Source organism: Canis lupus, chromosome 13, assembly GCF_011100685.1.
Source record: "Canis lupus familiaris isolate Mischka breed German Shepherd chromosome 13, alternate assembly UU_Cfam_GSD_1.0, whole genome shotgun sequence".
In the NCBI taxonomy this organism is placed as follows: domain Eukaryota; kingdom Metazoa; phylum Chordata; class Mammalia; order Carnivora; family Canidae; genus Canis; species Canis lupus.
Genome location: NC_049234.1, coordinates 34,478,304 through 34,505,570, shown reverse-complemented (window position 1 = coordinate 34,505,570; position 27,267 = coordinate 34,478,304). Strand labels below are relative to the sequence as shown.

General features: G+C 52.8%; 1 protein-coding gene across 1 annotated transcript in view; it reads left to right on the top strand.

The window, feature by feature from the left end:
• COL22A1 (collagen type XXII alpha 1 chain) overlaps positions 1–27,267 on the top strand; it is a 269,313-nt gene that overhangs the window by 97,756 nt on the left and 144,290 nt on the right. The window contains 10 exon segments of the mRNA XM_038555601.1: positions 2,773–2,826; positions 3,712–3,765; positions 4,704–4,757; positions 6,483–6,527; positions 15,065–15,118; positions 17,294–17,338; positions 21,550–21,594; positions 21,860–21,889; positions 22,158–22,211; positions 26,456–26,509. Coding sequence (XP_038411529.1) covers positions 2,773–2,826; positions 3,712–3,765; positions 4,704–4,757; positions 6,483–6,527; positions 15,065–15,118; positions 17,294–17,338; positions 21,550–21,594; positions 21,860–21,889; positions 22,158–22,211; positions 26,456–26,509 — 489 coding nt within the window.

Sequence of the window (27,267 nt, the reverse complement as noted above, 5' to 3'; positions counted from 1 at the left end):
CCAGAGCGGGTCTTCCGCGGACGCTGCAACTCTGGACAAACGATGGAATCTCCGAGCTTGCGTTCAAGGATAGGTCATAGTTGCGCCGTCCCTGTAGACACGTCCTGGGATGAGCTAGAGGCACCGCTGAAGGGAGCGTACTCTGTGCCGGGCACGTTGGACATACCTGTGAGGACTCACCGCCCACAGCAGCCTCTTCAGAGCCCCTTGCTTTGTACGATTATTAACATCCCTGTAATATTGCGGTCAGCTGGGCCATTCTTAGTGCTAAACAAACAATGCGAGTGGGTGTTTATTGGCTCCAGCTCAGGCCCGCCTGTCCTGGGTGCCTGCTTCATCCACGGACCGTTGAGTTCCAAAATAGCCCACCAGGGAGGCGGGGCGAGGATCCATCCCTGTTGCGTGGATGTGAAAGTGGTGGCTGAGAAGCCGCCTGTCGTGGCAGCGATTCCTTCATAAGGATGCTGCTGGCAGTTCGACCCCAGGAAGCACCCGACGCCCCCTGGTGCCGAGGAAGCGCCGGGTCCCTAACATTGAACAGCCCTTCCTCTTGTGGAACTTCCACAGCCTGCCCCCTGTATCCGGCCAAGGACAGCCACGGGTACCCGAAGACCAGCGAGAAAGTGCCCTCCCTCCCCGAACTGCACCTGAATACTCTGCTTGCCAACTGGAGACTGGCTCGTCTTCTGTCCCCTTAGTCCATAAATAAGTCTCCTTTCCAGAACTTTCAACCCCCTTCCAATGACGGCCTGGTCTCCTTCACACAAGTGTAGAGAGGGCTCGGTTTTGCCCACGGTGCAGTGCAGGAAAGCACGGGAGCGTCCCCCTGCGTGTGCCCCGAGCCACTGTGGCTCCTCACGTGCCTCGTGGCCGGGTCGGGTAGGCAAGGCCGCCGGACACCACCACCAGCAAGCAAAGTCAAGGGTTCCAGGGAGCCTGCTTAAAGGAACCCGTTTAACTGAGTTTAACTCTTTGTTCCACAAACCTATGAGACTAAAGAATCCCCCACGTTCCCCGACCCCTCACGATCTAATTACGAATCAAGCCGGTATCAACTGGAGCAACCTTGGAAATGTTCTGTGAAGCACTGCAGAGACATTTAATACTGACTCAAGCTTCAAAGTAGCTGTGAGTGTTCCCATTTCACAGAAAGTGAAACTGAGACCCCCCCCCCCCGCCAGCCGGCTCCCAGATATTAAGTCATTTGCCACATGTGGCTGCCTCCTTCCAGGTGGCAGGGGCCGGCATTCCCTCTGCCCGGTCCCTGACGCCACGCTCCCCGGGCTGCCCCGCCTGGAGACATCCCCTCTGGAAGCCGCCTCAACATTAATGAATCCCTTCCATCTCCAGGACTAGAGAGCCTCCTGGCCCGAGTCTAAGGACCAGACACTGCTTACTGGGAGATGAGTGTGTTGTGTGAGCACCGGTGCCCCGTCTTCACTGTGAACCCACTCCGGGAGGGCGGGGGGGTGGCTTCTCCGGCGACCGTCCCACCAGCTTATGATGCATGCGGCACACAGGACACGGCACCGTTCCCCGGCCACAAGTGCGCCTGCACAGCGCAGTCCGTCCAGTCCCTCAGGGCTCACGGGCAGAGCAGCTGGGATGCCCGTGTGCCACCCAGAGGCCCGATGGCGTCCCCACAGCTGAGCATGAGTTTCACTTCCAAGCCCTCGCTCACCTGGCAGCGAGCCTGCTGCTGGCCTCGTCGCCCACGCAGGTGACAGGCCGGTAACACTCAGGGGTGCAGAGCTGGGACGCAGGCTCACGTCCGTCTGATACCAGGGCCACAGGCATCCTTCTGTCTGTCTTTTCAGTATCACACTGACTCAGAAGGAACATTGGGTCTTCGGAAGGGACTTCATGGAAATTGTAGAGTAGGTGTGTGTGTGTGTGCGCGCGTGCGTGTCCACAGACACGCATGGGTCCTCATTTATGGGTGAAAACTGGAAATGTACAATGACAAGCTGCAGCACAAGATGCTTGCTAAATATTACTTCATCAGTTGGCACATGTGTTTGAATGTCCAATACCCTCATTTTGCAGATGGGAGAGCCCAGAAAGACACCTTGACTTGCTCAGCGTCCCACGGCAAATCCACGGAGCAGGGGCGCTGGGCTGAAGGTCTTGATGGAATCCTTTGATTTGAATCGAATGGTGTCAGAGCCCCACAGGAGCTCAGAGACCCTGGAGTCCCTGGTTTTAAATACCACCCATCACATGTCGGGGGGTGTGTGGGGGACAAGCAGCCCGGCCCGAGCCCCCTTCCTCCCCACAGCTGCCCCAGGAGTGCGCCTGCCACCGGCTTCTGCGTGTGATCCGTTAGAGTCAAGTGTGTCCCTGCTTAAGGGATCCTTCTAGATGACCGGCTCTAGCCCAGCGGTGCTCAGCCAGGGGCGATTTTTGCTTCCGGGGAGCATTTGGCGGTATCTGGAGACATTTCTGGTTGTCGGCCCTGGGCAGTGTGAGTGGCGCATAGGGACAAATGCTGCTGGACACCCTGCAATGCCTGGGACAGCCTGCACGACAAAGGAGCATCGGGCCCAGGTTGAGAAGGCCGTGCTCTGGGGTGTGTGACGCTGAGCCCGGAGCAAGGAAGGGTCACACTGTGAGTTCGAGAAGGGGCACGGGGCTGACAGGTGCATCTGGATCCCTGGGGCGTCTTGGTAAAATGTGGACCCCAGCCGATGCTGTAGGGCTCCGGGGAAGCCTGAGAATCTGCATTTCCTGTGCTCTCTATCCTGCACTGATTACTTTCCTTCTCTGCCCTAGGGTTCCCTGGGCCCGCCTGGTCCCCCTGGGAGAGACGGCAGCAAAGGCATGCGGGTACGCCTCGTCCCCCACCTCCCCATGGGCCACCCCCTGGTCAGAGCCCGAGTCCTTGAGGGGGGCGGCCTGCACCAGAGCCAGGCGCGAGCTGGGGCTTGTTTGCACCAGGACCTTCCCGGGTCCCCGGAGGTCAGCCTCGTCGTTTTAACAACACCAGCAGCATCTGTTGCCACCGGGCACTGCCTGTGTGCCCTTGGGAACCATGTTCCCACTCAATGGACATGCAGTTCTACACAGGGGGGTCTTGTCCCACTGCCCAGGCCTGGAACCAAGTTCAGGTCCAAAGTGGGGGCTTGGCCCAGGTCTCTGGTTTGCAGCCCGAGGAGGCAGGGTGCGACCCCAGCAGCAGCCCATCCCGTACATGCAGCCCCCTGGCCTCCCTCTTGTCAGCTCCCCGACTCTACCTCTCTGCCCTCCCGCCTTTGAATTAGAACACGCTCCAGAAGCACAGCCCGAGAGTGATCGACTGGGCAGGCCAGTCTACTCCAGGGCAAAGGGACCCTCTCCCCCGAGAGCCCAAAGGGGCTCCATCCTCCGCAGACCCCTCCGCTCCCCTCCAGGGGACCAGGCTCCTCCGTGAAGACGGCCTCCCTCGTCAGCCCAGGTCACTATGCTCTCTCCACTGTTGTGTCTGAATCTAGTTGTGCTGACCTCCAGCAGCAGGAGCCAGGGGGTTGGGATGTGCCCCTGGCAATGTAGACGGGCTCCTTGGCTCATGGAAGGTCTCCGAGGGCAGCCTGGGCCTCCTTTCAGTGGTGGTCACCTCGTGTCTGCAATGAGTTTGGAGTTCCAGACATGGATACGCCCGGGGCTTTGGGCTGCCCTGGCGTGCCTGGGCCTGTGTCCCGCTGGGTGATGACCAGCACTCTTTTGTGTGTGCAGGGGGAGCCAGGAGAGCCAGGAGAGCCAGGGCTGCCCGGCGAGGTGGGCATGCGGGTAAGTGTCCCTTTCAGCTGTGTTTATCCCTCTGCTGTTTCCAGCAGGTAAATCTTGGTGCAAAACTGGTTGCTTTGGGCCTAGAATGCTTTCCCTCCTCACCCTTCCCCTATAACCGTGTGTGTGCCCATGTGTATCTATCCTCGCCTACGTGATTTTTCCTGAATTCTCACAAAAAAGTGAATCATGACATGCTCTACTGTTTGTCTTTTCCATCCGACGACAGATTAGAGCCACCTTTCCACACCTCTTCTCCTAATCCATGCATTTCATTCCATGATTTGGGTGCATCATAACCTACATAACCTTTTCCCTGTTGTGGCCTGAAATGTTTCTAATTTCATTTGTTTCCTGCTAAAAGCAATACAGCAGTCGATGCGTGTGTGTGTGTGGGGGGGGGGTTGTCTATGTGTGTTTCTCTTCGTGTACTAAGTTTTACTTCAATAGAATAGATCGCCAAAATTAGGGTAGCTTTGACCAAAGAAAGACACAGTGTAATTTTCACAGATTTCAATAGATAGTCCCAAATTAGTTGCTTAAAATCTGTGGCAGGTCATGGTCCAGGCAGCAGAGGAGCCTCGGGGGCCTTGTCAGGACTTGTCCAACGTTCTGCTCGCCCTGGGGCGGAGGGTGAGTGAGGAGCCACAAGAATCAGGCAGGTTTCTCAGAAGCTGGGCAAGATCCTGGCCAGATCGTAGGAAGGCCACGCAGGACACGTGGAAATGGAACTTGCTGCACTGGCGTCATTGCAGCTCGGAGGCAATGCCCTCTAGCCAGCCGTTCCTTGAAGTAGCAGACTGGGGTGTGAATCATGGGGACTCCTGCTCCCCCAGGCAGGGGAGAAGCAGGGATCGCTGGGTGTTGCCTCTACCCCTGCCTCCCCTCCCCCTGCCTTTCCTTCCCCCGCCCACACCTTTCTGGTGCACACTCTTCCGCAGGGATTCCAAGGACCACCTGGACTCCCCGGGCCTCCTGGACACGTTGGAGCTCCTGTAAGTAAAGACCTGCCTCTGGAAGGGTTCCTGTTCACTCCTCCAGAGATCGGGGCCCAGGGCCCCTGACAAATCCCCCTCCTGTGTCTACACGGAGGACCCACTGCCTTGCACGTGTCAATGGCAATGACATGTTGGTGTCTCTTCCTAGAGTGGAAATGCTGAAACGTTATGGCACTTAGGAAGCCCCCAGAGATCAAGTGTAAATGCACCTTCCCAGGACCCCATTCCCAGATGGTGAAGCCCAGGGGATCAAGCACTTTTACCTGGCAGCCCAGGCGTTTCTGATACCTGACCCTAAAGAAGCCATTTTTACCAGCCCGTCCTGTCCACTAATTCTCCAGCCCCTAGGCCAGTGCCAGACCCATGATGAATGTCTGGTAACCATGTGCCCCTTGAAGTAAGCGGTGAGCAAATAGACATGGTGTGTAAGGAGCAAAGGGGCTTCTTGGGTGTCTGACCCTATTTTGGGTTCTCATTAAGAGATGTGAGATTAGCTCCCCATGAAAGAAGCAGTGTGAAAGGTCATTTTCAAGCAAGGCAGCCTGCATTGCCTCAGGGGTGCGAGACGTTCAACACCTCTGATCTCTGTGTGTCCGGCCGAGATGTTTGGATGGCATTAAAATGGCAAAGATGTCCAGCTCCCGCCAGAGGCCTGCGTGATCCACAGAGCCTGTGCCCTCTGGGATAGCAGCCTGTGGGTCTGGCGCCTGTGCCTCTTCTCCAGGGACAGAGATGTGGGTATTATCCCCTGAACCAGTAGGCGGGCCTGGGAAGTGTCCGTCCTCTTCAGGAATGTCCCAGGGTCTTTCCTCCAGAAAAGGAGAGGAGAGGAAGGACTGGAGGGAGTTGCCATGGGAGCACAGGACATACTCAGACCTCTCCAGGAGGGCCACGCACCGAGCTGTTGGCCTGGTCCTGAGCCGCCCGGGAGAACCTGTGATGTCATGCGCTGGTGCCGGTGGCCCTGGCATTTCACTGCATGCCCCACATGTGGCAGAGGCACATCTGTGTCCTCTGCCCCTGCAAGGCCGTGTGGGGCAGTAGCCTGCAGGCAGAGCTTCTACAAGATTCTTGTGCTAACAACCAGTGATGCAGTCGTTCATGGACTCATTTATTCATTCAGCAAGTGCTTATGGGTATCAAGTGGTGGGCACGTTCCAGGCTGTGGGGACGCGATGCTGAAGCAATAGGGGCACTGTCCTCGGGGGTCCCCATTCTCCTCAAGGGAGGCAGAGAATGTCTTGCCTTGGCTGATGCTTCTGTAACTCTGCTCAGTGGAGGGGGTTCCTAGCATAGGATCCAGGTGCTGCTCCTGAGGAAGGTGGAGTGGATGCAGGACAGGGCAGGAGCCCTTGCCCCGGAGGAGGTGGAGGGATGTGGCTTAAAGGCACCCAGATTTCTTGATCTGGATTTCGTGATCACCGAGGGATTGCAAGTTCTGGGTGGCAGGGGCACTGGCTCCAAAGCCACATTCCTACCATTGGCCTGGGAAGCTCGAGGGCCAGGGTGAGTTCAAGCCTAGGTGGGAGGACGTGGGTAATCTGGGTCGGGAGGCCAGCCCCAAGAGCTCACCTTGCACCCCAAGCCTGAGGGAGGAGTGCAGGGAGAGTCCTGGCAGACAGGCTTTTCCCCCCTCCCGGGGCAGCCTGTCCGTGGGCCCTCAGGCCTTCAGGTCAGAGATGCTGGACTGAGACGTGTTCTGCTCTTCCCCTTTCCCCGCAGGGTCTCCAAGGAGAACGGGGTGAAAAGGGAGCCCGAGGAGAAAAGGTATTTATGAATATCTGCCTCCACTCGTCACTGCAACTTTCCATAGAAAAGAGGAGGAGGGTGCCTGGGACTGATTGCGCTATGCTTCATGAGTCCCATGAAGCTCATGGGTGCCAGCGTGTGTGTGCACATGGGTGCCATGTGTGTGCACATGGGAACCCATGCGTGTATGCACAAGGGTACCTGTGTGTGTGTGCATGTGAATGTCTGTGTGTGTGCATGTGAGAGCCCATGCGTGTGTGTGCACGTGGGAACCCATGCATGTGTGCACAGGGGTGCCTGTGTGTGTGTGTGCATGTGGGAGCCCCTGTGTGTATGAGCACATGGGTGCCTGTGTGTGCACATGGGAGCCCCTGCATGTGTGTGCACATGGGTGCCTGTGTGTGTGTGCACATGGGTGCTTGTGTGTGTGCACGTGGGAGCCCATGCGTTTGTGTGTGCATGTGGGAGCCCATGCGTGTGTGCACAGGGGTGCATGTGTGTGTGCACATGGGTGCCTGTGTGTGTGTGCATGTGGATGTCTGTGTGTGTGTGCACATGGGAGCCCCTGTGTGTATGAGCACGTGGGTGCCTGTGTGTGCACGTGGGAGCCCCTGCATGTGTGTGCACATGGGTGCCTGTGTGTGTGCACGTGGGAGCCCATGCATGTGTGTGCACGTGGGAGCCCATGTGTGTGTGAGCACATGGGTGCCTGTGTGTGTGTACATGGGAGCCCATGCATGTGTGTGCAATGCGTGTGTATGTGATGGTGTGCGTGCACATGTGGCAGGTGAGGGCCAGTACAGACGGGGCATTTATTTCCCACCCTAGTGTAAGCTCAGGGCCAGGGGGGCATGGGCTCAGCTCCTGGCTCCTGCAGGCACCACAGCCCCTCACACAGGTGGGTTAGGGTTTCCAGGCCAGGGTGGGGAAGGGGGGTGTTGACGGAGCCCGGGTGCCTTCATGGGCTCACATCTCACTTAGCAGAGTTACATAACTTCTCTGCTCTTCAGTTACCCGGACTCTCAGACCAATGGGAGGGTGAGTGGTGACAGTTGTGTCGGGGACCCACAATTAGCCTCTGTCACCGGGCATCAGGAACGGATCCAAGCTGACACTCTCAAGTGCACACTGCCACAGCGGCCGGCACACTTGAGGGGAACTGGGGGGGGGTCACCGTTCCTTCATAGCATAAGCCAGCTTACCACAAGGTGACCCCAGACCAGACCCTTTCGCATGAGCAACTGTCATCAATTGCTCAGGGTCCAGCGGGTGGGAACAGGGCCTGCACAGAGGTGGGCACCGCATCCTCGGGACCCGCAGGCCCGTCCTGCAGATGCAGGGCTGGGACGGAGCCCTCTGTGCCTAGTCACGTCCCAGGTGGGTCTTCAGAGTTTCCCCCTGTTCTGTCCTCAGTGATACGCGTTCCTCTCACCATATAAGAAGTTTTGAAATCATTATTTAAATTTTATATCAGTGCACTTGGAAAATAAGAAAAACGAGCTTGTAATCTCACCATCCTGATACAACTATGGGGAGCACTTTGCCCTGTTTTCTGTCGGATTTGTTCTTATGTATCTGATTTCCTGTTACATAGACACACATAAGGTGTTCGGCTTTGCCGCCTGGCCTGTGGTCCCTACATGCGGTATTTCTGCCCCCTGCTGCTGTGAAGTTTTTGTGACTCATTTTATTTTTTATTATTTTTTTAAAGATTTTTATTTATTTATTCACGAGAGACACAGAGAGGCAGAGACACAGGCAGAGGGAGAAGCAGACGCCCTGCAGGGAGCCTGATGTGGGACTCGATCCCGGGACCCGGGGATCACGCCCTGAGCCAAAGGCAGAAGCTGAACCCTGAGCCCCCCAGGTGCCCCTCTGTGACTCAGTTTAAAAGCCTGCACGGCGTTCTGACGCATGGATACATGGTGATTTATGCTCCTATCCCCCGGTTATTGATCACCTAGGGTTGTTCCTAGCTTTTCGTGATCAAGAATAATGCTCGGGTGAATATTTTTAAGCCGACAGCCATATTTATTTATTTAGTTTTCAAATTTAGGTTTATTTCCTTAGGCTGCTTCCCTGGAAGTGAGATCACCAGTCAAAGAACGTGGGTCTGTGCATGGCCCTTGAAGCACAGTGCCGCGTCACTTTCCAAAAGGTTCTTGAGAATCCAGGGAGGCAGGGCCTCGGGGGTATCCCACCTCAGGCTCCGAAGCATGATTCGTGTTTGCATATTAAATTTTCATCATTATAAGTGAAAAAAGAAAAAAAGCAAAATCTCTTACCCCCTGGTCATTGGGATTTGCATCTCTTTTGAGATGTTTTGATGTGGTCACAAATGTGTGTGCCCGGAGACCTCCTTTCTATAGCCCTGTGCCCCTTCCTTTACATGGCAGGGACCTGGAGGTGGCATTTGGAAGAACCAAGACTTCAGGCACAGGGTGGTGTGGCTTGACAGGCAGCTCTGGTACTTGAGAGAACGAGGAGGCAAGGTTTGGGGAACTAACCCTATAGAAGAGCGGGGGTATAGGACGGCAAGAGCGGAGCTCGGGTTTGGTGTCCAAAGTGCACGGTGAGCGCAGCACTGATGCTGGATGAAAGCCCGATGTGTGGAGTTCTCCCTTGGTGGTCACCTGAGGGCACAGAGACCCTGGCCTGGGGTTCAAAACAGGCCTCCTCATGCAGCCTCCCCCAAGCTCCTACTGAGGCTTGTCCACTTAGTGCCCCTAGGAGCCCTGCAGTTTGCACCCTGACTAGTCATTTGCGTCAAGTTCGTCTCTCTTTCCCGTGTACACATGGAGACCCCTCGCCGTGTGGGTGCAGCGCTCACGCCGTATTCGTCTCTGAGTCCTCCCTCCCCAAGGGAGCACCCGCCACTGAGCACACGGCCCGTCTCCTACATGGACGTGTGGATGCAGCACTGGGCTCGGGGGATGAGCGATGAAGGAACCAGGTGACAGGTTGGCCTTCACCATCCAACTTCACTTGGTGGATGAACTTGGACTTTTTTAGAGAATGTGCAAGGTGGATGAACTTGGACTTATTTAGAGAACGTGCAAGGTGGATTCGGAAGGTGCATTTTAGCACCTAGGCTTGGGTGATGTCACAGGGCTGGATGGGAACGTTAGCTAGGAAATGCCACAGAGAGAAGGCTCCGGGGGCCAGAGCAGGAACGTAGCACAATCCGGAAGATGCTCTGCTGAGCTTCCTGGTTGCAGCAGCTCCAGCCGCACTTCTGGGGACCAGTGAGTTTGGGTTCCCCAGGGTTTCGGTGGAGGCTGCAGTGCCAAGCTGAGGAGTCTTCACAAGCCTGGTAAGAGCCAGCTCCGCCACGTAGGGGCTGCGGCAGCCGCGGGGTTGACCAGAACCTCTGTTTCCTCATCTACAAAGTGGAAATATTCATGTCTTCCCCCAAAGCTCATCGGGAGGTCGGACAAGAGGACAGAAGCAAAGTGTCCAGCATGTCACCAACATTTCCACGCATACTTCCTTGCCCCGCCTGGGTTTCAGGGGAACGGCGGTCTCTGCACACTCAGTGCTTTGTTCTTCTTGCCAGAACTCGGCTTGGAGGTGACTGCTTTCCCCCCATGCAGCATTGGGCTGCTTTTCCAGCAAGCTTTTAGAGTCTTGTGTTGAGACTTTTGTCCAGCCAAGAAATGGTACATTTCTATCAAAATCCTAAATCATCTCTTTCTAGAGAAGCCTGGAGATCTCTCCTTATTTTCAATTGGGGAAACCGAGCCCAGAGGCTATTTCCTGATGCCATGTGGCCCATTATAAAGATAGCAAGTGCTGGAAACATCTCATTCCCAATGTGAGCTTTCCCCTCCACGCCACACCAGGCCTGAAGCGTTACCAGAAATGTAGGACAACAGACGTTCCCCTGAACTCTCTCTGCAGATTGCTCACAGCCCTGCCCCCTGTGAGGTGTCCCCTCACAGGGAAGTTCAGAAAGTGGAGGGTCACCTTCAGGGAAGGCCTAGGAGAGGACGTTCGGCCAATGTCCCCATTGGCCTGGCTCCCTGGGCTGCTCCAGGTGGCTCACTGAGGCAGAGAGGAGGCCCTGCATGATGCTTCTGGAGCCAGCCTGCCAGGGTTTTGAATCCCAGCTCTGGGCTCTGCAAACAGGGTCACCTTTGGAGAGTAATTTAACATCTGTGTTTCAGGTTTCCTCAACACTGAGAGTAACTGTATTACAGAAGATGAGGATCTACTGCATTAATGTTTGTAAAACGGGTAGGACAGTCCTGGGTGTCATGTGCCATATGCAGAGGGTAGGGAGACGGAAAGCAGGCCAGGCAGAGAGAGACAGGGAAAGATCCACGGAGAGAAGGGGAAGTGTGAGCCTGGGCTCTGCTGGCTCAGCTTTGGGCATATTCCAACTTCCTTGCTGCCCTTCTGGGCGACTCTGAGGAGAGCTGGTCCCTTCTCTACACCTTGACTTCCCCATTTGTCAAGAAGCCTGGACTACATCATCCCTTCGGCTGCTTTCCAGTTCTTACATCTGATGGGTACTTACAACAGTTTATTTCCTCGCAGACCTCTCTGATATCTTACCTCAGCAAGAAGGAAGTTTCCATCTGCCTCCGAGACAGGCCCATCGGTTGCCTGGCCTTGTGCGGCTTGGAGCCAAGCCACCCAGAGCCACTGCCCATCCATTACCGAGCCCGCCTCCAGACGGCCCCGTGGTGGGGCGCTCTGTGTACGGTGGGGGACGGTCCTTGAGGCATCTTCCAGAAGGTGCCTCTGCAGACACAGAGGGCGTGGAGGCTCTGCAGGCATAAAGCGTCCTGGTGATGGAGGGCAGTAGAGCCCAAGTGGACCGAGCAGGTCTACGGAGCCTGTGGCAGCTGGCAGGGTGCAAGGGGAGTCCATCAGAAGGGGGGGAACCCACTCTGTAAGGGGCCAGGAGGTGGATGCGGTGGGCATCCTGCTCTGTCTGGAAACCCGAGCTCCCAGGACAACTTTGGGTGGATGTGACGCCCACACTCCTGAGCCCCCTGGGGTGAGGCGGAGCCAGGGCACAGCCGCCCCAGTAAACTGCTACCAGTGGCTTTGGGATCAGAGACAAGAGATGCTCTCACTCTGGGCACTCACACAAGCTCCTCAGCCCACGTCCTGATGCAGCGGTGCCTGTCCCAGTGGCTCTGGGGGTCACGGGGGGCACACTGTGAAGGCAAGCACAGCCCCTGGGAGGCCTTTGGAGGCCCTGGGAGGGCCTCCCTAAATAGTAACGAGACCAAGTGGGGGCTTTGGAGTGCCTGAGGCCGTAATCTGTCCTGGGGGCGCCAGCCCCACCTCTGCCGACAGTGAGAATCCCCTTTAATCCTCCTCCGGGGCGGCCCAGGGGAGCTGCCCACCAGGTCTCACGGTGACAGGCGTTTGCTCAACGCCCCCTGGGTGCTGGGGTCACGGAGGCGCCTTCCCTCTTTCACACGGTAAAGGCTTCCTGTGGCAAGTGCCCAGCAGACACACCCCACACACCTGCCCCCAGCGCCGTCCAGGCCACCACCACCACCCGAGAGCGGTCAAGGCCACCAGGCTGCCTCCAGGCCTGAGCCAGGGTGGCTCTCCAGGGCAATGGGGCCCGAGCTGCTGCTGCTGTCTGAGATCCGGAACCGCAGCAGGAGGATGAGGCCTGGGGGGGCGTGGGGGTCCTGGGAAGGGTGTGGAACTCTCCAGAGCTTCCTGGGCAGGAGTGATTCCATGAATGCAAGACATTCCTCCTTTGAGTCGAGCGTCCCAGGGTGACACCCTTTAACCTCTTAGGGCTCACTGGACGGTGGAATGAGAGCCTGCCTGTGCAGCCGGTACCGTGAAGGTGCTCAGGACGTGGGTGGGCTCCGGTCCCCTCTGCATGGAGCACACCCCCTGTCAGTTAAGGACTGTGAGTGTCCGAAGAGGTCTTAGGGTTCTTGGAAATACAGCCACCTTTCTTCTGTTCTCGCTTTTTACGATTTCAACCCAGCGAGGAGGTTGAATCTCAGAGCGGTGTAGACCCTGCAGGTGGCAGCCCGCGTTGGTGGAAAACAAGATCAGAACTGAGTTCCCTGGCCCCTGGCTCCTCACTCTCTCCCCCCCGCCCTTCTGTCCTCTGGTCGTTCACATCACACCCTCCTGGCTCGTGAACTTCCTGACTGCTGGCCCCTGCAGCTGGCTTCTCTTTTCCCTCCTTCCTCATCCTACGTGGTCACTCTGTTTTGCTTAACCAGCTTTTAACATGACACCTTCCAGGTGCCACACGTTGTTCTAAGCCTTTTGCATATATTAGCTCACCCAATCCTCAGAGCAGCTGTCAGAGGTAGCTACTGTATTTGTAGACTGGAAACTGAGTCATGGAGATGCTACGTGTCCCATCCTAGGTCACACAGCTTGGGAGGGGGAGAGCCAGGCTTTGCATCCGAGTTTTGGGATCAGCTGTGGACCGCCTGTACTCCACACCCCCAGGGCCCTGGCTGCCACCATCTGCTGGGAACCAGGCATGTGGTCAGCTGTCCAAACCCTGTCCCCTGTCGTGCTTATGTGGTCAGTGCAATGGTGGCAAGACCAACAAAGTCCAACAATAGCAGGACAGATGTAAGTGTCAGGTCTTTAGGTGGGACCTGCCCTTTTTAGTTCTGCCTCTGACCCCCTTCTTCCATTTGCTTCTACCCATCTCATGCCCCAGCTGGGCTTCTAGGGGCGTGTCAGTTAGAGACCCTGCTCCATAGATGGCTGTCTTCCGTCTTCTGTGTCTCTGTCTCCGCTCTCCCTCAGCTTCTCTCCCCCCCACCCCATCCACCCTGTGCTGGCCATTGTCTTTCTCATCCCCCTGCCGGGGGACACACACATCTGCTAGGACTCCAGCTCTGTCCCACCTGGTGCTCTGGGTCTGTCCCACCTGGCACTCCAGCTGTTTCCCACCTGGCAGTCCATCTCTTTCCCACCTGGTGCTCTGGGTCTGTCCCATCTGCAGTCCAGCTGTGTCCCACCTGGTACTCTAGCTCTGTCCCTGGCAGTCCAGCTCTGTCCCACTTGGAGCTGCGGGTCTGTCCCACCTGTAGTCCAGCTCTGTCCCACCTGGCCCTGCTCTCTACCTGCTGGCCAGAGACACAGGTGGCTCACTGGCAGTGCACCTGCAGCTGTCCTGAGTTGCATTAGGAGAAATTTTGCTTTTGGGCTTCAGCGATATTGTTATGTAGGTGCAAGGGTGTAAGAAATGGGGCTTGAGCAATAGGCAGCACTGTCCCCTTTAAGGTAAGCCTGGTAAAATTATACATGGTCAACATATTTTTTTGTTTTGTTTTGCTTTGCTCTGCCTGGGAAAGTGCCCCCTTCAGAGGTGACATTCAGCGAGCTGGCCCTCTCTAAGGAAGAGAGCTCTGTGATGCCAGGAGCCCCTTGTCTTCATTCATGGCCCCATCACAAAGCTTCTGCGTGACTCTGGTCTCCATCTCTAAGATCAATTTTCTCACCTATGATGTGAGAGGATGGGATTCCATGGGTTCTGAGATCTTGCCAGCTCGATGGAAGAGACCCACAGGCTGTGGATAGTAGCAATAGAGGAAGAAGGGTCGAGAGACCCAGGTTCTGGTGCCAGTGCAAGCATTGCACTGGGGTTGAGTGGTTTTCTGGCTGGGCCTCAGTTTCCCCATCTGCTGTCGGCCCTCCCTCCCACCAACCTGATGATGTGTGGAGGAAGAGAACATTGCTGACTCATTCCTTAGTCATGGATGTCTTCCCAGGAAGGGATTATCATCTTCCCCATGACACGTGGTTAAGAGAAACAGCCTCAGAGGTGACGAGACTTGCCCAGGATTACACAGCTAAGAAAGACAAGCCCCACTCTGAGCACAAGCAGATGGGTGGGCATTAGAGGGCTGCGTGGATGATTGCTTCCCCTTAGCCAGCAATTCACTTTTAATTCCAAGCACTGGGAATGCAGCGGATGCTCATACATATCCGCTGGATGAATGAACGATGTGTAAATATGCTCACAGTTTTATGAACTGTGTTACAAACCCCACAAGTCCATTATTTTGTTTGGCTTTATGAGATGAAGAGACTGTGTGTGGGACACCTGGGTGGCTCAGTGGTTGAGTGTCTGCCTTCAGCTCAGGGCATGATCCCAGGATCCAGGATCGAGTCCCACATCGGGCTTCTTACGGGGAGCTTGCTTCTCCCTCTGCCTGTGTCTCTCATGAATGAACAAATAAAATCTTAAAAAAAAAAAAAAAAGAAACAACTGTGTGGTTCAGAGAGGCAAGGTGGCCTTGCCTTGGTCACAGATTGGGGAAAGGCAAAACAGATTTCGGAATCTGGATTCTCTGACCTGTAATGTATGCACATTGAGCCCCAATGCCCATAAATTCTAGGCTGGTGTGTGTGTGTGTGTGTGTGTGTGTGTGTGCGTGCGCGTGTGTGTGTGTGTATGTTTGGGTCTCCAGTAACCGGAAACACTGGGTAGAGAGTAAAAGGTTAGCACAGTTGGACACTAAGGGCCTTTGCATCTCATGGCACTGACCACAAGGAGGCCCATTTGTTCTTCACCTCTTCATTTTTCTTCCTCTTGCCAGGGGGAGCGAGGCCTGGATGGATTCCCCGGGAAGCGTGGAGAGACAGGAGAGCAGGTAAGTAGGCATGGGCTCGGCTTTATTAGAAGACAGGAGACTGATGCAAAGCTCTGTAGGGCCTGAATGCCTTGGTGTCCGGTTCAGCTGGAGGCTCTGGGAGGCCTAGGGACCAGACCCCCGCTTATGGTCACCAGTGGATCCTCCAGCACCAGGGGGTGGGGATCCCAGAGAGCACAGCCCCTTCCATCCTTTCTAACCACGGTAAAGGCCATGGATGGCGTGCATGTGTTCAAAGTGATATATTCATTGCAGGCTCTTCTGCAAGAGTTAAGGATTACAAACAACCTGGAAGCTCATCAGTAAGGAACAAGTCAAAAGAATCAGGGTGTGTAGTTACAGGGGAATATTACGAAGCCATGGAAATTAATGCAGCTCCTCATGCACTGGTGGGGATGATCTGTGCGATATGTCTTGAGTGAAAATACAGGCAAGTGTAGAATGCTGTGGAAAAGAGCATCTAGGACATACGCAGACATGTGCCCTCCTTGGGAGGACGCTCCGGAAACTGATCACCTGCTTTCCTCACTCGTTGCCTCTGGAGGAGCCTCCTCAGTGGCTGGCGGGTGGGACCAGAAGGGGATTTTTATGCACATAAATTCTGAACCATGGGAATGTGTGATCCGTGAAAGTAAATTTAAGTATTTAAATGGTTAGAATGAAATAAAACCTAAAATTCTACATCTGCCTGAAGACATTTGGGAAAATCTTTTTATAACATAAACATATTAATATATGCTTATGTTATATATTAATCTGTGCAATATAACATATTAATATAGCAGTCGATTATTATGTTCATTTTCTTAGGTTTATCGATAAAGTAATCAGACACATTAGCTGTATTTGATATATTCATTCCTTAAATGTATTCATTTCAATATATTAATATAAATTAAATTTATGGTGAATCCCATCAACCCAAAATAACATCTTGATTTTTTAATTTATTTTTTGTAATTTATTTTTTTATTAGTGTTCAATTTGCCAACATATAGAATAACACCCAGTGCTCATCCCATCAAGTGCCCCCCTCAGTGCCCTTTATTGACAATAAATTGGAATAATACCTTTTATGTCTCACTGCCCCCCCTTAGCATTATGTCATAAACATGTAACTATTTTCCTAAATATTCACCAGGGATGGGACTCAAATGACTGCTTAGTGTTCTGTGGTGTGAACATGCCAGCATTTATTCATATTTATTGCGTGCCGCCCCTGCACCAGGGCCAACTCCTCACACTGGAAGTGCCCACCTGGTGACGGCCCAGAAAGCAAAGGCCTTTCCTCACGGCAGTGAGCCAGCATGTAGTGAGATACTGATGGGATGGAGGCAGCAGAGGACGGGGTTTGGAGAAACAGGAACAGCAAGTGTCACCAGGGTCTCCTCCTACGAGGGGGCATTAGGTCTCTTCTGATCGTTGGCTGTTTATAGGAAGAAAGGAAGAGCGAGAGCTCGCATGTACGTCTCTGAGCACACCTGTGCCTTTAGGATGAATTCCTAAGAAAGCCATTTGTCAATAGGATGGACATTGGTTGTCCAACTGCCTTCCAGATTCCCCCTCCTCTTATGAGGAGGCTCATAGGAGGGCTCCCCAGGGGTGGGTGGCTCCAGGCCCATCCTCACTTGCTCTCTGGTGGGAGCTTGACCTGCCTGGCTCTCCACTGGGACCCCCTTGGAAGGCTTCTTGGTGAGAACCCCTGAAGAGGAGGCAGGCTCGTCTTCAGCATCCCTTACACCAGCCCTCTGGGTCCTGGGTTTGCCCTGCCGCACTAATTGATCCTGGTCCAGAGTCCAGGCAGCCCTGCAGGCCCCCTCCCTTGCCCCTGGGGACTCAGCTGGTCCTCAGTGCCCTCTGAGCAGATGCTGGGTGCCTACTTCCTGCCTCTCACCTGGAATCTCCCCAGACACATCCCCTGTATCCCTCGAGAAGTGGTCCTTGTCCCTCAGAATGGGCGCTCCACAGCACAGTTTCCAGCTGGGTCCAGAGGGGACCATGCAGGACATGGCATTTGGCAGCCGATGGGGAGAGAATTTTCCAGCAATCAGCAGTGTCCAGAAGTGTGGTCTGTGCCTTCTGGGGTGAAGGCAGATTACAGTTTTGGAGCTGCATGGCCTGCAGCTCTTCCTCTGCCCTCACTTCCACTGACAGCCTTCCTTTCCCTTCCTCTAGGGAAGACCTGGCCCTCCTGGTGTGGCAGGACCCCAGGGACAGAAGGTAAGCCAGGCCTGGGGTGAGAAGGGCTTTGGGCTCCGGGCAGGTGGTGTGTGTGCTGCTGCCCGTACAAATCAGGGCCCCAGGGGGAATGAGGGGGCCAGGCTGGTGTCTTGGGAACAAAGTGCAGACAGAGGTGATGAGCTGGGCCTCAGGAACTCAGCCCCCTACGAAATTTCTGGTTATTTAAAATTTGTTTTTCTACTACGAGGAATAAAAAAGAAAAAAAAAAAGCATATAAAAACAGAACAAAACAAAAATCCCTGTTATGTAATATCCAGACGTATTAAAATATTATGCTACTTAAAATTGCCTTTTGGACTCAGGCAGGCTGTGAATAAATACCAAACAACATCGTACAGACTCCTCCCCCCTTTCTCCATTTCTCCATTTCTCTGCAGCACTTTTTTTAAAAAAAAGTTGGCCTTTTTTTTTTTTTTTTTTGCCCAAATCATAATTCTGAAAATGTACTAGATCTTTCATAAACAGAATGAAGATTGCATCTCATCATACTGGCCATCTCCTTTAGAACATTCTCTCAAGAAAGCTTAACTCAATAAATTTGCTGCTCAGAATTTCTGTTTTCTCAGTGGAAAAAAACACATGTTAAGAGTCTTGGCAAATTGTGAATGCTCTGAAAATGAAGATAATAGCCTTCCCAAGCATTCAGAGTGGCAGGGAAGACCAAGTAGGTACTGTGTGTCCTGGGTTCTCATGGGGGTACCTGGGATCTCATGGTATCACGAGTTCCAGATTCTTTGGGAGGCCCCTGGGAAACGCATCCGATGTGGGGTTGAAGAATAGCCAGGGACCCGAAGGGAGGAGGAATCCAGGTAAACTAAGGCAGGTGCAGCCCGAGGAGCATCACTCGGACTCCATCACTCTGCAGAGCTCAGGTGAAGGTCACACCGCCTGACACGCACGCGTCCCAGCGAAGTCTGAGAACAAAAGAGGAGAGGAAGACTGGTCTACTCTTTGTAGAAGCAGACAGGTTATGTGTTATAAATAATCAAACAGACCCACAGGCTAAAGAAGCCTCACCTTAGGCGTGGCTGCTGGAGAGCGTTGCTGTCTCCCAAACTTGCTCACTTGGGCTTCAGTTCTGAGTTAAATTATTCCCTCTCCTAAGTATTTTTAGCGTTGAGATCTATATTGTTATATTATCTTGGCATCAGGATTTTAATATATTCTCACAGTTCCTTGACAGGGGATGCTAAATTCTAAAATAAGTAGTGTATTTCAAGTCACTAAGAGGGAGTGATCCTTGAGGTTTGGATGTGGGTGATTCCTGCTACCGTGTGTGTGTGTGTGTGTGTGTGTGTGTGTGTGTGTGTGTCTGCCTACCACGTGGTGGCTGACCGCAGAGCCCAGGCTCAGGGAGGCACTGTTTATGCCAGGTTAAACTCCATGCTTGTGTTGGTTATATCTTGATAGTGGCGACCTTCCTGACCCTTAGAAGCATAAAGCAACAATCATGTGGCCTCATGCAGTCTCTGAAGGCCGGGATCTAGGTACATGGTGTACACACGGTTGGGTCGTCCTGGTCTGGGGTCTTCTGTGAGGTAGTGGCTGGGCTGCCAGCCGTGCTGTGGTTAGCTGAAGAATCTGCTTCTCAGCTCACACACATGGTTTTTGTCAGGCCTACGTTCCGTGGTGGCTGCCGGCCAAAGGCTTTGCTTCCTCATTACATGGCCTCTCCATAGGGCTGCTCACAGAAGGGGAAGTGGCCTCCCTTGGAGTGAGCGGTGAGTGACCTGAGGTCGGGGTGAGGGGCTCCACACGGAAGCCACCATCATGCTCATAGCCTCACCTTAGAGGCCACCCAGCATCCTTCCTGCTGTGTGCTGTGGGTCCCATAGCCTAGCACTGGTACCTGTGGGGGTCACCACAAGGGTGTGAGGACCAGGAGGCGGGGGCCACTGGGGGCCCCTGGGGATGCTGACTGCCTTTGCAGAAATACACTACTTACATAATGCAAAGGAATGACTCGAGGACAGACTCTTGGTTTCTTGGTTATTACTTACTAGCTTTTAGGCCTTGAACATGTTACTACGCTGGCAGGTAGCGTGGCCGAGTGGTCTAAGGTGCTGAATTAAGTTACTACCCATTCCCCATGCTTTAGTCTCCTTGTCTCCATGATGGGAAAGAGTGTCAGCAGGGAAAAGCTTGAATCTCAGTCCTTCAGACAAACCCAGGCCGATGTAAAGGCTCCAATGTCTATTAGCTACAAGCACACAACTTTATGGATGAACCACAGGATCTTAGTTTTCCTTATTAGTGATTTCATGTGTCAGGACATTGGCTCTCCAATTCTGTAAAATGACCTGAGCAAATGAGAAAGGCCCAATCGATTAATTTCCTAACTGTCATTAAAAATTCACTTTTGTGGTGTGAGGATGATGGTGATGATGATGGGTATAACAATAAACACAACAAAAGTAAACATGATAGTGAGGCATCGCGTAAATGGAAGAAAGGAGATGCCATCATCTCCAAACCCAAAATATTCAGGATGCTCCCATATATGACTACCCAGTTACCTCTCCTTTATATCTGTTTATAGAATAGAAAATAAGGTAGACCCACAAACATTACAGTAGAGCTGAGAATGGCTTCTGATAGTCATATTGCTAAAATATATTTTTTAAGATTTTATTTATTTATTCATGAGAGACACGGAGAGAGAGGCAGACATAGGCAGAGGGAGAAGCAGGCTCCCCACGGGAAGCCTGATGTGGGGCTCAATTCCAGGACCCGGGGGTCACGCCCTGAGCCGAAGGCAGATGCTCAGCCACTGAGCTACCCAGGTGCCTCATTACCAAAGTATTAATAAGGTTTATGGGAGCATGGGGAAAACATAATCCTGCTCATGGAGGTTGAAAGATGCTCATGGGGAAATGGAAAGATGTGCCAGCCAGATTCTGAGGGCCTGGAGATCATCGTGTATATGTCACGGAAGCTTCTAGAGACGATACACAATGGTAAAAAGAATGGTGTGTGTGTGTGTGTGTGTGTGTGTCTATGTCTATGTGGACGGTGGTGCCGTGGAGAGAAAAAACTAGAACAGAAAGATGTTGCTGAGATAGGAGCTATTATTGTGGGAGACAAAGAGGAAGGTAGAGCAAGGAAGGCTGACACCCATTAATGATGTACCTTCCTCTCCATTTTGCTGTGCAGCCAAAACCACTCTATGATAAAGTTGATTAAAAGAACATGTAGTTGGGATCCTAGAAAAAATGCCTGATGCTGTGTAAACAGAGATGTTTTCCAAGTCTTGGGCAGCCAGTGGGGACAGCGGGGTTGTTTAGGGTCAGAGATAACCTGCCCTGTCCATGTGACAAGACCTCGAGTGGAGCACAGGATGACACGTGTGCCCGAGTCCCTCCTTCTGACTCCTCAGCATTGGGACTTACGAGATGCTTTTTGTGCTTATCCAGCAAATCAGTCATTCTGTGCCAGCTTATTCAGCGTTAGTTTCTTCGTGCTTCCCCATGCTCTCTGGGGCTTGGTCCCCAAGTCATGTGTAAGGACATTGGCGGCAAATCATGCTCTTGTTTAGCCATGGGGCATGAAGGTTGTAGCAGTGAAGATTTTTCTGTTGCCACAGTCAACAAATATGCCCCACACAGAACCAAGACATAGCTCACACCCTGGAAATGTGATGTACCCACAGCCATCGTAGGCCAGGTGATCCGGAGGTCATGGGGAAGGGGACACGAAGCAAGTCTTTGGTACATCATGACTTGGTGAAAACAGATGGGAGTGATCACAGCATGGGTTACATATGTGATAGACATTGAATGCTGACCACGTGCTGAACCAGGGACTTGGCACAAAGGATGCGCCATAAGGTGTAGTCGCCATGCTGGCTATGTCCAGTCTGGTGCCTGGTACGAGCATGTGCTAGTGGAACAAGAGGTGCTCTCGAGCAGGAAACAGCTGTGAGAGCAGCAACCAGATGTAGGCCCTGGGCAGGATGTGCCCAAAAGGGGCAATAAGGCCTCTTTGGTCTTGATACAGAGATAAGAATTAGACCCAGAAAATCCGAGAGGAGGGAGAAAGACCCAGCATGGTGGCAGCATGAGGTGGAGCATGGAGGAGGAAGTGGTCCCGTGGACCTTGGGTAGATAAGCAAGGGCCCCAGAGGGGTGGGGACCGGCAGAGGAAGGTGGCAGAAAGTACGCCATTGAAATGTCTGTCATTTTTCTGTGCAGGGTGACGTGGGGCCTGCAGGTCCTCCTGGTGTCCCGGGCTCTGTGGTAAGTGTCCAGGCATCCCAGGGGGGCTGGAATCGCAGACTGACGCTGATGGAATTGGGTGTTTGGGAGAGTCCTTGCCTCTAGAAATGAGGAGGAGCTCATCTGACCACTCGAGCCAGATACGGGGCTTTCAACACTAAAAATGGGGTACGATCTGAGAAGTTCCTGCATTACGGCAGGCTGTGTGAATACCCCCGATGAAGCTGTGGGGAGTGGCTGTTGGGAAAACGTCACCACCTTTGCTGACGCGTGGTTTGTCATACAGGTGCAGAGAGAGGGTCTGAAGGGCGAGCAGGTAAGGGGAACGCGGGTCCTCCCCCTGTGGGGCTCTAGGTGGGGGCAGAGGTAGAAAGGCCACAGCCATAGGGTTGAAGCTGCTTATGGACTCAGATGGAACCTTCCAGAGATGGGTCAAGTTGATTTTGCACCAGGAATGCAGATCCCCATTCTGTATCTCTGGGCTCCTTTTGGGAACCCTGGATGTAGACTCTGAGTCAGCAAAGGGTCATGAGTCACGGGGAAGAGGGAGCCATGACTAATGCATATTTGGCTTCTATTACCAGGGAGCTCCAGGACCACGGGGTCACCAGGGCCCACCTGGGCCACCAGGAGCTCCGGTAAGTCACCCTCCCAGCCCGGGTTCTGCTCTGAACACCTCTAGGTCTGGAAACCAGTGGTTTTCCCCTACTGAGCTCTGTGGCATTGCAGAAGCTGGTTCCACCCCCGCCCCCCCACTCCAGGTAATAGGTGGTGGTGTCACCAGCATGTGAGGGAGCAAGCTGAGCCCTGATTAGTGAACTTCCCATTAACGGCCACAGATCAGACAGTTAGCAAGTGCAGAGCTGAAATTGAAACCCAGGCAGCCCACCTCCCCAGCCCCCAGGTCCTAAAAAGGCTGTGAGTGGGGTTTCTGGTACACAGTCTGGTTTTTTAGGTTCCTTTTTTTTTTTTTTTTTTTTAAAGTAGACTCCAGTCTAGTGGAGCTTGAACCCACAACCCTGAGATCAAGAGTCACATGCTCTACCGACTGAGCCAGACTGGCACTCCTTGGTTTCCTCTTAGATAAACTGGGGTAAGAGCATTGACATTGAGGTGCCAGGCGAATCTTTTCCAGGGCATATTTGCTCCTCCTGTGTTTCTGATTCAAACTGACTTTGCAGTGGCCGGGAAGGCTTCAGCCTTTAGGTTCTCTACTGTAACAAATTCAGCCATATGTAAATAACCATTTGGGAAGACGCCCTGCAAGAGGGACTCTGATCATTCAGTGTTGTGAGTTTAGATACTAAGGATAATTAATGAGCATACAGTCAATTCCACAGGTCAATGATTATACCATGCTCCTCCTGGCAACATGCCATGGCTCCTTTCAAATTAACGTATTTTATCGAAGGAAATAAGACAACTCTTATTTTGAAATGTCCATAAATCAAATTGATATGAGGCCATCAGGGCCCCATTCCTCATTGGGATAAGTCTGTATGGTTTCGTTGGGATAAAGCTAGAAGAAATCTAGCAGATGCTTGATTCTAGTGTGATTAGAGCAATTTCACACCAAGAAAGTTCAGGTCAGAAGAGCTACCTTCTGTCTCTGTAACCTTGGATGTCTTACTTAATCTCCTAAGGCTTGGTTTTCCGGAGCTCCCTACCATTATGATAACCGTTGGCAGATTTACAGTAGAAGAGGCAGGCAGTGTGGTGTGCTCTCATGTTTGGATCTCTGGGCATACGTGCATATGTATTTCAGATCTGTAATGGGCAAGTGCTGAAAGTCTATACTATACTGTGTCTATCAATCAATCAATTGATCTATCGATCTATCTATCTAAGATCTATTTATTTACTTTGGGGGAGAGGGGCAGAGGGAGAGGGAGAGAATCTCATGCAGACTCTCCACCAAGCACAGAGCCCGACATGAGGCTTGACCTCACAACCCTGAGATCATGACCTGAGTCCGACACTCAACCAACTGAGCCACCCAGGCGCCCCCTACACTATAGTATATTCTTCCGTGCAAACATATGCATGTCACATCTGCAAGGGTGAAGGCATTATTTTTGTTTTGCCAATGAGGACCTCGGTGCAGAGCTACAGAGTGGATTGTACATAGTCACACAGCTATTAAGAAGCAAAATTGACCTCGGAATCCACACGTGTCTGACTGTCAAGCCCATGAGTGCACAATGCAGCGATACTTCCCCCAAAATGTGCAAAGGAGAGTTACTTCCTTCATGGCCCCCGCTAAGGATAAGAAGCTAACGGTGCCTAGCCCTGCTTGACCCTGAGGCATGCTTCTTGATGGCTCACTCTGGATCCTCCTGCCCTTTATGCGGATTTCCTTATGATGGATGAGGAGGGTGGGCCCAGAAGGAAGAAACCTTAAACACTTGTGGCCAAATATTAATGCTGGAGGTAGAGGGAGGAGAACACATGGGCTGATCTCCTGGTTGGATGAAGGAGATAGGAAAGGAGGAACCGTGAGTAAGCACTTGTGATGATTAATGATTAATTAAGATGATTAATGTGATTTCCTGCGTGTGTCCTTCCTGTGGTCATCGTTCGGGACAAGGACAGGTCCAAACCCTCGGCATGGTCACACACCCAGAGTGCCGCAGCCCTGCGGCCCAGGATGGGGCCATTCGATGCTCTGAGGCTACCCTCCATGCTAGGTGCTCTCCCTAGGATGGGGCCCAGAGCGGGACCCACTGTGGGTGATGGAATTCCCTTGCAGAGAGCTCAGAAACATAACAGCCTGCCCCAGAACCTGGGGAGCAGGGGGTGGGAGACCAGTGAGGAGGGACCAGGACTGGAAGGTTCCAAAGGCCCCTCTCTGAATGCAGTTTATCTCACGGTGGGGACTTGCCAGTACATGCTTGTATAGCGGTGGCCCCACGACAGCTAATCAGGACGGGCAGGAAAGTGGGGCTGACCTGCAGGGTGAGCTCACGGAGAGCACCACCGGCACAGAAGGATGGCGCTTGGGATGGAGCTGCAACATCCGGTCTCACATCCCAGGTCTTCCACCCAGTAGCTTTGTGTCTTTGCTGACGTTACTCATCCTCTCCGATCTTCTTGTGCTTTATTCGTATCTGGACCTCGTCATCGCCGTCGTCAGCAGCATCACGCGCACCACGGTGCCGTGCGGGCCGCATGAGCTAACGTGCGAAGCGGTGCTCTGGGCGGCTTGTTAAGCCCAGGACCCGCATCGTTGCCATGTCTGTCTGCTTTGAATCCCCAGCGGCACCTGGCCCGGGGTGTTCCGCAGAGCAGTTGCTCCCTAAATATTCATTGGATTGAATCAAACCGAGAAGCTGGCTTCGGTGACTTCTGTAGAGAATGGAAAATTTTGGAATTTGTGTTCAGCAGTCCCAGAGAGAGGAAAATGTATCCCCTTCTCTAAATGGAAAACAACGTGCAGCAGTCTGCATCCAAATGCCGGAGCGGTCCAGGAGGCAGGCGGCTTTCATCCTCCCCCACCCCACCACCCACCCGCTGGAGATGAGACAGGCTCTGGCCATTTTATCAACGTCTGGTCGAGCGTAATAATGAAGGGCGAGCTGCACGCTCAGATCAAGTGTGAGGTGTTTGTTGATGCTCCAGGAAATGTCACTCACTCACAGGGTCTTCCCTCACTGTGTGCCCTGAGCTCAGTAGGATGATCCTTGCGAGGAAGGGAGATGTAGGTCTGTAGTTCCTGCAGGCTTTCCATCTACGTGTTTGTTTCCACGGCGTTCTTAAGAGAAAATAATTTGGATGGAAATCCAGTCCAGCTCCTTAACAGTCATGCAAAACTCAGCCATAGGAGCTCTTTGTATGATAATATTCATTGAAGAAATGGGATTGCGGAGGGGGAGCTTCACCCAGGAAGTTGATGATCACAGCACAGAGCTGAGGGTCTCATTTGCCCACTCCCTTGAGCAGCCGTCACATGGGGCTCAATCAGGGTGCAGTCAGGAGGTCTGGGTGGGTGCTCCATCGGGGCTTTTGTATCCGTTCCTCATGTGGTCCCCAAAGCCACTCGGTAGGTAGATGTATCACCCTCACCTTAGAGATGAGCCAACTGAGGTTCACGGATGCCACGTGACTTGGCTGAGGCCATGCAGCAGATATGAGGGGAGGTCTTGTGGGGGGGGTAGGATTTGAAGGATCGGGTCAGTAGGACCCCTTCATGCACCAGTGTTCCTTGCTCCATTGAAACTGATATTTTGGGATGCTTGGGTGGCTCAGCGGTTGAGCTGAGGGCTCAAGGTGTGATCCCGGAGTTCTGGGATCGAGTCCCACATCTGGCTCCCCACAGGGAGCCTGCTTCTCCCTCTGCCTGTGTCTCTGCCTCTCTCTGTGTGTCTCTCATGAATAAATAAATAAAATCCTTAAAAAAAATGAAACTGATCTTTCCTAGACGATTCAATTTATTTGTCCAGACGGTCCTGTTTTGTATATCACTGTTGACCGAGTCACAGAACCCAAGCTAGTTCTTGCTGAGCCAGCAACATACAGGGGAATGGCACTAGGCCCACAGCTAAAGACATTGGGTTCCAGATGCTTCTTTTGTGTATGCTTTACTCGAAGCACAAATGCAAGACATTGACCCCTACTGTGTACATCTTCAAAATGTGAATGATGTCGCCTACCTCTTGGTTGCTAAACATGCTTAATCAGGCCAGATAGGTGCACATGTTTTAAGGTATTACAGATTTGCAGGGACAGAACTTTTTTCCCTCCTGAACTCCCTGTCTCCCCATTGAAACAAGATGGGATTTTCCAATCCAACGAGCATGAGAAGGCAAAGTACAACGTGTGGTGTTAAATTCTGTGTTGACCATTGTTTCTTTTTTTTTTTTTTTCCTTTCTGCTGCTCCTAAAGGGCCTGATGGGTCCTGAAGGCAAGGATGGACCCCCTGGTTTGCAAGGTCTCCGGGTGAGTGACAAGTCTTTCCCTTCCCATCTCCAGCTCACCCGCCCTGGGGCCCCCATTTCAGCAGCTCAGAGGTCATGGTGCCAGCTTCATGAGTTTTATGGGAATATTGGAAGCATATCTGAGGGTTAGATTTAGTTCATCAGACATGGTGGGGGGTCCATTCCGAGTTCAGCCTGGAGATGAGTCCTGGGGATGTGGAGATGAGGCTGTCGGCTGTTGGGAGTCATGTATGTGGAACCTCACAGCCCTGTGTGATCAGAGCCCCAGCAGAAGGAAGCCCAGTGCTGAGGAAAAAAAAAATAAAAAAACAGAGAAGGGGCAACTGATCCGGCCTGCAGGGCAGCAGGGACTTCTTCAAAGAGGTAATATTTGAGCTAAATCCCCAAGAAAGAATTAAAACTCGGGGCAAGGAAAAGGATAGAGAGCTGCCGATAGGCTATTAGCTACTTTAAACATCCGTATCATTATTGAATATCGTAATATCTCATGGTATTCCATGTAATTTAACTTAATCTAATTTAATTTAATGAAGCACCTTTCTTTTTTACGCAGATTATACATACCTTATGGGTTTTTTAAGCACAGCTCCTGACATGGTGTACTGTGGTTTAAGACGGGGGGTTGGAAAAGTACACCTGGGTTAGGGGCCCTCTTCGGAGTCCCCAGGATGACTGAGGCTGACCCCCCCGACTCCATGTCCCCAGGTCCTAGCAGGATTCCAGGCACAGAGTAGGGTCTCAAGTCAATGTTTGCTGACC